At 40.1% G+C, this 10,522-nt stretch overlaps 1 protein-coding gene across 1 annotated transcript in view; it reads right to left on the bottom strand.

Moving 5' to 3' along the window:
• Positions 1-1,275: 1,275 nt before the first annotated feature.
• The window catches only part of PIAS1 (protein inhibitor of activated STAT 1), a 50,179-nt gene continuing 40,932 nt past the window's right edge, over positions 1,276-10,522 (bottom strand). Inside the window, exons 7-9 of the mRNA XM_030457395.1 lie at positions 8,098-8,203; positions 6,581-6,654; positions 1,276-1,440 (exon numbers count right to left, since the gene is read on the bottom strand). Coding sequence (XP_030313255.1) covers positions 1,276-1,440; positions 6,581-6,654; positions 8,098-8,203 — 345 coding nt within the window. The remainder of the gene's footprint in view (positions 1,441-6,580; positions 6,655-8,097; positions 8,204-10,522) is intronic.

Below are 10,522 nucleotides of genomic sequence, written 5' to 3'. Positions count from 1 at the left end.
GGTTTTTTTTCCTCCAATATCTTTATTAGTCAGTGTAAGCCTGAATTAATGTTTGAAGAGAACCAAAAGCTTTTTTATTAAGAAAGGTCATTGAAAAAATAAGAGTTATCTAAAATAAAAATCTGCATGTTCACTTGAAAGAAGTGGAAGAGTGAAATCCTGCAGGGCTCATGACCCAGAACTCTCCATTCCCCAAAAAGAGGGAAGACTGAATTCACATCAAAAAAGATGTCTTGCTTGCCCATATTTATCTTTGGCAATACTTAACTGAGGAAGCCCATATCTTAAAAGGGGTCCATACAGCTGAGTATTTCAGGAATGGTATATTTCCTGAAAACTCTTTTTACTTTTAAAGAAAAAAAAAAAACTTCCTGGCAAAAGCTGAGCATGGGAACCTAAACTTGCAGCCTCTTCTAACTGTGTCTCCTAAAACTTTTGGGATCCTGGCACCACATCACTCCCTGTGGTAATTCCAGCTTCTGACCAAGACTATTCATGTGGTTCTGTGTAGGAAAGAGCTTTGCTTTCATTACTGAGAACCTTCTCTCTTTCTCAAAGTGAAACATTTTCTAGAAATAACCTTCTCTCTGGGATGCTGTAGTTCTATCACCTCATTTCCAACTTCTGCACCTGGCAACACAAGAAGAAATAAGGACAACACATTGTTTTAATTATTACCACTCTTAGTCTTTACTATTTTAGGTGGAAACCTAGAACAAGGAACCCCACAGTTTTTCAATCCAAAGCACAGGACCTGTAAATCCAGGGGTCCATCAATCTCCACTCTCTCTATACAGCAACTCCCCCAGTGTGAAATTGTACATGGAATTGTACACACATTCAGGGGGTGGCAGTATTTATCTGAGCTGCCACCACCATCTGCTCTCAATGATGCCAGATTTGTGCAGTTGCCCCATAAAAATAAAAAAAAAAAAAGAAAGAAAAGAGAATGTGCAGTTTTCATCTAGGGATCCAGCACCACAGAATATTAAAAGCACAACTGGTTTTGGCAGGAGAGCTCAACAATTTACCTAGGGTTGGAAGCAATACTTTTCATTAACTTTAACAGTTTCATGACCCAATTCTTCCAGAATACTGAATGAAGAGGCATCTGTTTAGCAGTTCTTCACCAGCAGCAGGGAAATTAAATGATGTGGTAACCTAAAACAGGTCCCAGCCAGGCAGCCAAGCTTTCAGAGCACCCTGTGCAGCACAAAACCAGTGTGCAGAAAATCTAAGTTATAGCCTGCTTTTTTTTTTATTTTTTATTTTTACTTACCCATCAATAATGAGATGCTCATAGGGAGCCTTCTTGTCACAGACAGGACAAACCCAAGTTGGTTTCTTTTCATTCATTTGGATGTAAAGAGTGGCATCAAAACACTGGAGGTGTGAACAAGTCAGGGCCCGACAGGGGATGGTCAGACGCATTTTACCCAGCTTGAAAAGAAAAACAAACAAACAAATAACCAGATTATTTCATCTTGGTCTTCACAGACAGACACAGGTTGAATTTGACTCCAGAAAGAGCTCTCACATATCTGAGTTTCCATTGGAAACATACACTGTGCTCTCCTTCCTCCAGGTCTGATCAGCACACAGAAGAAAATTAACTAAAAATCACATTTTTAACTACATTTGATCAAGGAAACCAAAGACTAAATCCTTTCATATTCCTACAAAAAAAAGAAAAGAAGAGTCTGCTGAGCACCTGTAACATACCAGTGTCCTGGACAAACCACAGAAAATAATAATTCTTCAGAATTAATTTTAAAACATGAGTCAGTTCCCTCCAGTTCACTCATGATTTTGTGTATTCCACACAATATTTCATATTTCCATGTCATATTCCTGTCCATATTTCAGTCACCAGGGCACAACCAGAACTCCTTAACTTCACAGACTCAAAAGCAAGTGTAGAGAAATCCATTTGCAGGATTATGGCTCATTTCCTGACATGTTCCTCTAACTCCTTCATTTTCACTACTTTTCTCCAAAGAAAAGTCACTCACAAAATAAGTCACACGTGTTAACTATTAAGAAACTATTTTCTCCTCCTCCTGCTGGGATAAACACCCCTGCTATGTACACAGTTGTGAGCTAACCTGACACATCACTGCCTTTTTCTTGTGTAAAATACAAACAGCTGACTACCCCCTGTAGTATCCTCGTCCCTTTTCAACACTGCAGATGTTGATGGAAGATGAGACAGGAGAAAAGGAGCTCTAAAGGAGACTTTCAGATGGGGATCATCCTCTCCTTCAAGTCAGGACAGTGAGGTTTTTGCAGGTCAGCACAAAGCTTCCACTGGTTTAAAACAAAAAGAAAGCAGAGCTACCCAGACTATCAAACATTAACAGACAATTACACTGGATACAAAATTGATTGCACAGTGAAATATTCATATTAATCAGAAATAAAAAAAAGTCTCCCCTGCTCCCCAGATTGTTTTCTGGCAAAGTGCTTATGCTGCAGTTTAGGAGGGGTTTTAGCTGATCACACTAAAGGTAAAAAGCAGGAATGTCTAAACAAGACTTTTCCCACATTAAAAAAAACCTAGACAACACAACAATTATTTATTAAGAGCTCTTTATACTTAGCATTTTCAAGTTACAGACATTTGACTAAAATACACCTGATGACTTCTTTGAAAACCTTCAGCTCCTTCCAGCTGTGGGCAGGAGGAGGAACTGATTTTCTCAGGGCTCAAGCCATGGTCAGGCCTGCTGATGGTGAGCAATGCAAGATGGGTGCCACAGGATGGCACTCAATCTCAGAATATCAGAAAACTAAAAACAATATCAAGAACAAAGGCTCTACTCACAGTCCACTACTCCCTCCATGATGATTTTTTTTCTTTTTTTCTCTTTCCCTTCACATCCCCCTTAAGCAGAAATCCCTCCACCCCATTCCCAGCAAGTTCAGCCAGACTGCAGGATTTTGCTTATTTTCCTTCCCTCTGGCTCTCAGTCACTGTCACAAAACTCCCCACCAGATGGGAGGGGAGCAGAGGACTCCCTGGGGAGGCTGCAGTAATGGTGGAGGAGAGCTCAGGCAGCAGGAGGTGCTGCCATGTGCCATGTGTTTGGCACCCCCTCCCCCAAAATCCATGACCAAGCACATTATTTCTACCACATAATCAACCCCCAACAAAGCAAGGCCCCCTGATCCATGTCTGTTATGAATTCTTATCTCCCAGATGGTAGGTCAATGGCTCATTTGTCTTTTGGGCACAATTAGAGCCTCCTGGCTTAGTGAGGATCAAGGGGACGGGTACCAGAGAGAAAACCTGGATGCTTCCACGTGATGCAAAATAAAAAAAAGCAAGGTTGAAGACACATGCTACAGGAAGACCATAAATACCTGTGTGTCCTGAGTCAAAAAGCAGATTTAAACCACAAGCTTGAGACAGAAAAACTGTGGCTCTAGTTGCTAGATTCAGCCCAAGGCACAGGCGTGCAGGCAGGACCAGCATCCTCAGAGTTAACAAGTTGGTGTCTCCTCTCCTGGTTTTGGCACTGCACCTCCTGGATCAGCTCTGCCCTACTGGCCAAGCTATGTCAGAACTGACAAAAGAAAGGGTCATAAAAGAAGGGCTGCATCCCAACTTTTGGAAAAACTGTGTTGCCCAACACTGCTGCTGTCCTGATTCCTGCTTGTCGGCAGCCAAACAAACCCTGCATTCATTTCTTTTTCTGAGCGTGCAAAACCTTGCTCCTATCTTCTCATGCTAAAAAATCCACCCCAAAACAGGAGGAAAGGATTTGTAAACAAAGCTGTAAAGACTACAGCAGAATGCTAGAGTTGGAATTTTTGTTCAGTTAAATACGTGGTCCTGCTGCAGAGCCTGGGGATTTATTTATTTTTATTTCATGTGAAAAAAAGAAAAAGAAAAAAAAAAAGAACATGAATTCAAGTGTCTTCCTGCAATACAGACTCAGGCCAGCCCATTTGCCTGCTGTATCTTGGATAGATTCAGCCAATAGTTAAGGGCAGCTTTTCCTCCCTACTCCACAGTCTCAGAGGGAGAGGAGGCCTCTGCTAAAAAAAGCTCAGCAGCAATCCAAAACAAATTCAGAGGAAGCTGCCTCACTCTCTGCTTTTTTTTTTTTTTAAGGGCAAAACAGAAGTTATAAAGTCTAAACCTGCCTTCCCTTCCCATCCAGATATGCAATTCCATTTATTTTTTTGAAGTATACACCCCCATAACAAATGAGATGGGAGAAACAACAAATGAACAAATCAATGTGGGCACCCTGCATTAACAGACCTGATGATGCATCCTTCTTTAATTCTGCTGTTGGAGACCAAAAATCAGCATTTTCAGGGTGTATTTTCAAAGCATACACTGTCCAATCGAGGAGAAAAAGCCCAGAATATTTACAAAAAAAAAATCCTCCCTGAGCCAAGTGCTTGCAAACAGGGAAGGAAAAGCATGGAGGCTATAATAAAATTACATGCAGGGCTGAGGACAGTCTGAATCATGCTAATAACTTCTCTATTTATAGGACAGGTTGAAAGGTGCAGTCTCTGTCCCAACCAGCCTTTGCAGTGATGGATTACTCCAAGAGCTACAGTGAAACCAGATAGCACTGAATGAGGAACACACTGGAAGGAAAGTCAAGTGTGGATGTTTTGTAGGCATTATTCAAGTGACACAGAGACACATGCTCAAAGGAATCTGCTATAGACTTTGGTTTGTGTGTCTAACAGAAAAGGAGTTCCTTTTAAAGAGGAAAGACTGGAAAAAGCAGGGTTTCTGGAGAGCTACATCCTAATGTTTAATGATTGTTTTGTTTTTATCCCTTGGGGAACTCAGGGAGCAAAATCGAATTTGACCTCTTTAGGTATTAGCAAATCTGCAGCCCTAAAAGCAATGCTGTAGGTGATATTCCTGCTCTAACCCTAAACTCAGCTGAATGTCAGGAACCAAGAAAAAAAACTGGCATCTAAAAGCACAGCAGAACAACTTTTATCAGGACAAACAGATGTGTGTCACAAGACTCCCATGGAATGATCTCCAGAAGTAACAGAACTGCCTGAAGTGACAGTTTTGACAAATCAAGTACAACTAAGTAAAAATCTGTAATTCCAGAAGATGCATGAAGATTATTTTAAGATAAATTAATTAATACACAGGCACTCCTAAACTCTTACAGCCCTTTAATTCCTGCTAACAGATGACTGGTTTTGCCTGCATTAGAAACTAGCTTTAAGTGGTAAGAATACTGTCCCTAAAGAATGACAAAAACCCAACAGGACAACCCTTGTGCTTTCTAGAAGAACCAAGTACCAACAGCTCAGCAAAATAAGCTGCCAGGTGTGGATCTGAAATACTTCAGCAATGCTTCCAAATCTGCAGCAGTTTGGATGTGACACAGCAGCTCATGGGTTTACAAGACCATAGGTTATGAGGTTTTAAGTTCACAGATTAGGATTTTATTTCATTAAGGAAATCCCTGCATCTTTTTTTAACAGATGAATTTTATCTTGCTTATAAATGTGTTATTATGGTAGATAGGGAGAAAGTCTTAAGCTTGAAGATAATGAAAACACATTTAAAGACTTACAATAACCCAACACAAACACCAAAAGTAACCACAATGTCAACTGTGCCTTTTATGAAGCCAAGCTTGTATGTCTGTTCATCTTTTACACTCAGATAGTTAAAGATCACATTTAATAACTGGAGAAATCAGCTTCAAGTCTGCAAGAATGAAGTCAGTTTTCTCCTTTAGATTTCAAAACTGAAAATTTCATGTCAAGGTTGAGCAGATTGAGCCAAACCAGGAAACAGATGTATCCTTTATCTTGAAAGGAGGTTAACAAGTTATACTGCAATCAAGATAGTGTGTCAATCAATATTCTGTTTGTAATTGGATTCTGAAAGTGCACTCTGCTTGAAACAAGATCAGTAAGCCTCAAAGATTTTACAAAGTCCATATAGTTTTAATATCATGCAGTTTACCAATGGTGACATAAAGCCAGGTGTAAACTGCTCCTTACCTTGGCATCTACTTCATTAAAAATAAAACTAGGAGGTCAAGAGCTAGAAGGGCTCTGTCACTTCCACATTCATCAGGACCACATTCTCTTGAATGTTTGCACCACTTGAAGTTTGAAACAAATTCTGTTTGAACAACAATCTCTAGGACACTGCTTCATTTTTAATTTAATTTTTAATTTAAGATTACTAAATACTCCAGTTGTACACACAAAGATGATCAACAATTTTTTGACTGCAGACACTGGCTGAAGAGCTATTTTTAATACTCAAGATTCACCTACCTTACCACTGAGACTGGTTTTATCATCACTGAGGACCCAAGGCACACACTCAGCTGATCTGGTGTCAAACTGAAATGGATGCTTACACAGAATTTTTCAGTAGCTCTTTCAAGTTAATGGAATCCTCATTACCTCAGGGGTGTTTCACATGCTTAAGTACAGCAACAGGTAACTTCAGCACTGGATCCTACCCCCAGAAATTCAACACACAGCTTAACACAACTTAATCCCTACAGAATACATGTCACAGTTTTCTGAGAATTAGTTTTGAGAGAATAAAAACCAAACTTACTGGACAAAGGAGAGAGACTCTTAAGCTTGTGGTAGCTATTTCACTGTCTGGGTCGGCCGTCAGCTTCTCTTTAACTGTTATTTAAAAGAAGAAAAGGTTTGTTTTCCAGTTGATCCAAAAGACAAATTGGATGAGAGAGAAGTAAAACAAGTCTGTGTGCTAAACTTCCAGCTTCCCATATCCACTGGAAGCAAGCAGCAGTGATTATTGTTTTAGACTTGCACAATAAACATGTAATGTAAGCAGTCTTTACTCCCTAGAAAGATCATAAATGACAAGATTTAAGAAAACTAAAAGAAGGAAAAGCTTAGCTAAATCCAACATCCACAGAAAACGTATTTATACACAGATGTCTCTTTTCATATAAGTGCAACTTTGTACTTGACAGTTACTTCAAAACTACCAACAAGCTGAGCCATTGACTTGACTGTCAGCTCTAAATACATTAAAAAAACTCTCACATGGACAAGCACCACTGTAAACCTCCAAAATACTCCTCAAGCAGCCCTGTGATTTAAAATCAAAAGGCAAATTGAGAAATAGGAAATCAGAAGTAACCTGACAACATTTGAGTCTAAAATAACTTCAGTGAAACACAACCACTACAGAAGTCTTATATCTCTTCCCATCCTCTGTTTTTACTTAAAATGAATGTTTTAAAAGCAGTCAGTGGTAAAATGAAGAAGTCAGTTTCTTCCTGTTCTGTACATCAGAACTACACCCCCATTCTCATCTTCTATACCTGGAAACTCTCTAGATTTTTGTGTATTTAAACCATCATATTGCACTATGCCCAGCACTATATACCACTGGCTTTATTTATTGGTGGGCTAATTTCTTCCCTTTTAGGGAAATTTCTGTGCTGTGTGCAACACAGGTTTTTCTAAGCATTAAAAAGTGTGACAAGGTGTTGGTATTTTTACTCTTTCCCAGAAAAAGAAACATGCAGCAGTTTTTGCTTGCATTTTTACTACGTGAACTTACACCAACATGTATTTAACTGAGAAAACAATAAAGCAGCAAACCTCCCACTTATATCTGGAAGGGGGTTGGGAGGAGGACTGTCTGAGACACTCTCTCTCCAGAAGCCCACTCCACAATACCGTGCCAAAAGAACAAAAACTGTGCTGATGGAGACTTTTCTCCAGGATGTCAGCCTGGAGGTTCAGTATCAGGCATTTAGTTCAGTTTGCTTGGGGTACTGGGTTACCAGTTAACTATATAAATACAGTTGGTTCTGTTCTGAAGAAACAAAGCCAGCATGGCTGAATTGAAAGAGATTCTCTTGCATTTTTCCCTTCCCAGTGTCAACAGGGTTCCTGGCCTGGCTCCTAGTACAAACAAAGGCCTCTGAGTCTTTGAATTGGAACTGAATACAAAGAACACCACTATCAGATTCTCAAAACCCAGAGAATTGTAGGAAGTCCAAACCACAGTTAGCACAGTTTCAAATCCCTTTTCACCAAAGCTGTTTGGGCTTTTTTTTCTTTTTTAAACAAGTGGGGGAGCAGACATACTCAGTGCTCTAGAATGATCTGGGTTCCGGATTCCTTTCGCTCGCAACCTCTGCAGTAAGACAGTGGAGGAAAGCTGCTTCACCAGGTAGACTGCCATGGAATAGTTCTAGAAAACAACAGAAATGAAAAAAAGAGAAGTGTTTGCAAAATGAAAAGAGCAAAATGAAAAAAACAAAAGTGTTTGCATCAACAGACAGCTTGTACTTCGTTATGCTTCCAGGGCGCTGGGCTCCGAAAGCAGTGACAAGGCTTTAAATGGCAAAGTTTTCAGGCTAGAGACAACCAGAAAAGTTCAGAAAGTTCACAGGGATGCAACAGAGTCACTGAGATTAGATTTAGCTGCAAACCAAGCTGTTAAAATGGCATTTAGGACATTTCTGCAAGTTTTCCATCTAACTCGGGGTCTCATCTAACTGCAGCCCGCTTAAGGGTTATTTTACACTCAGAATATCAGCTACTGCAGTTGTCTCAAAACATTTAAGGGAAGCTGTCGGGTCAAATATGATCAATTTTAAGTTTTATTTACCTCTTAACAACAGCTCATTTTGGTTTGCCAAGAGGGAAATAAGCCCCTTCAACAGTAATAGATAAAAAGATGCATCACCTGCAGTACGTCCTACTTGGTCTGGAAGAACTGGTCCATTTTTTCCTCTCTTCCTGCTCTGTCTCTGAACTGCTCACTTCACTGGGGAGCTTTGCTACAGAGTTCAAGAGTTCAGTAGGACCAAGATGCACTCCAGTGAACCCAGCTGGAGCAGGCAAGAAGTCACCACTCCCAACTGGCTGCCCTTCCTCCCTGGAAGAGGTTAGGTCACTTCCCCCCATCAGCAGAACAGACCTTACAGATATTCTTCATCTGTGTAAGGAAAAGGCTGTGGATGCTCAGTTCTGCCACTCCAAAAAATAACTGGACATAGGATATGCAGCTTGAGCATCCACCCTGCCAGCTCCACTGGAAGCAGGGTAAGCCTTCCCTTGAGAAGAAGCAGAAAAAAATCTGTGTTCTCACTTTAGGGTGGATCAATTACTTGTTGATATCACCAGCATCCCCTAAACCTGTAGCCACACTCAGAGACTTTCAATTAAAAAAATGCAACTGCCATGGATGCTTCCACTGAGAAAACAAAACCAAAAAGTCCATAGAGTTGTGACATCTGCCATAATTTAGGATGCCACCAGACTCCAAAGATGGGATTTCAGTAATAGATCTTCCCATAAAATTGCACAAATTGAACTAGCATCAGAAAACCCCACGTTTTAAATATTTCATTCTTACAATGAATGCTTCTCACATCGTTTAAAAACCACTACTGCTTTAACTTGTTTGTTTAATGCCTCAATTAGTATAGAAGTTAGGAAAAATGGTAATTAACATCATGAAATTATTTACCGACAGCTTGAATCTACAAAGCTAGGAACTTGCCCAAGGCATCTTGTACAGAAGGCTCTTGAAACAGATTGTGTAAAAATCACAATTATGACTTCAGGAAAGGTAGAGTACACCAGTTGAGACATGCAACTGACTCTTCAGGGATGGAGAGGAAGGAATTCAAATTTTGTGCTATGCAGGCACATCCAAATATAAAAGAATTCCTCACATTAAACTGCCAAGGTCTCAGAAAATCAAATTAAGAAGCATTACACCTCCTGAGTGGGGAAGTTGGGACCAGCATCTGAATTTTCATGAAATATATGAAGGATTTGCTACTCTTTTCTCATTGTGAGCTGGAAGTTAGCAACTGTGGGGCTTATAACTGAAATATCTGTGAAGCCTGAGCCACTAGTTAGTTCACAGGAGCATAGCTTAGAGTCCATGCAGACTTGAAACATTTCTTTTTCCTAGAGCCTCACTGGTATTCTAAAGCACAAATGCAGCACTCAGAGCAACCACCAGGATTCATCAACTTGAGTGCAGGCACTTCTGCAATGTAAACCAAAACTGGTTCATTTTTAAATGCCTATTTCTGAGACCTGGAGTTCTCATTAGAGGAAAGAAGGTTTTATAAAAATCACTCAGCCATCATGTATTCTGTGATCTGAATGGAGACTGGTTTATGCTCCACAAGAAATCCATCATGAAAAAACCACTGTGATGTTTTAGAAGGGACTACTGTGCAGGATTGGGCTGTAAACATTTTCCACCCTGGTTCAGGAATCCTGAGCTTTGCACTCTGACAAATTCTTGGGCAAAGTTTCATCTCAGGACTTCTAAAACCAGGATGGTTGCAATGGCAAAGCCCCCAGGTTTCAAGTATGAGTTGGCTCTGTAATACACACCTAGCAGGGTTGGGGTTTTTTTGTGCACTCATTCATGGACTAACTTACTGAAGAAACTTTTTGCAGCATGTTCCAGATTTAATTAGTCAGCAGTTTTATAACAGCAATTGTAACAGACTTTTATAACAGAAAAAGTTATAAAAACATG

The sequence above is a fragment of the Calypte anna genome, chromosome 10, assembly GCF_003957555.1.
Source record: "Calypte anna isolate BGI_N300 chromosome 10, bCalAnn1_v1.p, whole genome shotgun sequence".
Classification (NCBI taxonomy): domain Eukaryota; kingdom Metazoa; phylum Chordata; class Aves; order Apodiformes; family Trochilidae; genus Calypte; species Calypte anna.
Note: the sequence above shows the minus strand (reverse complement) of the source record. Positions and strands in the feature narration are given on the sequence as shown.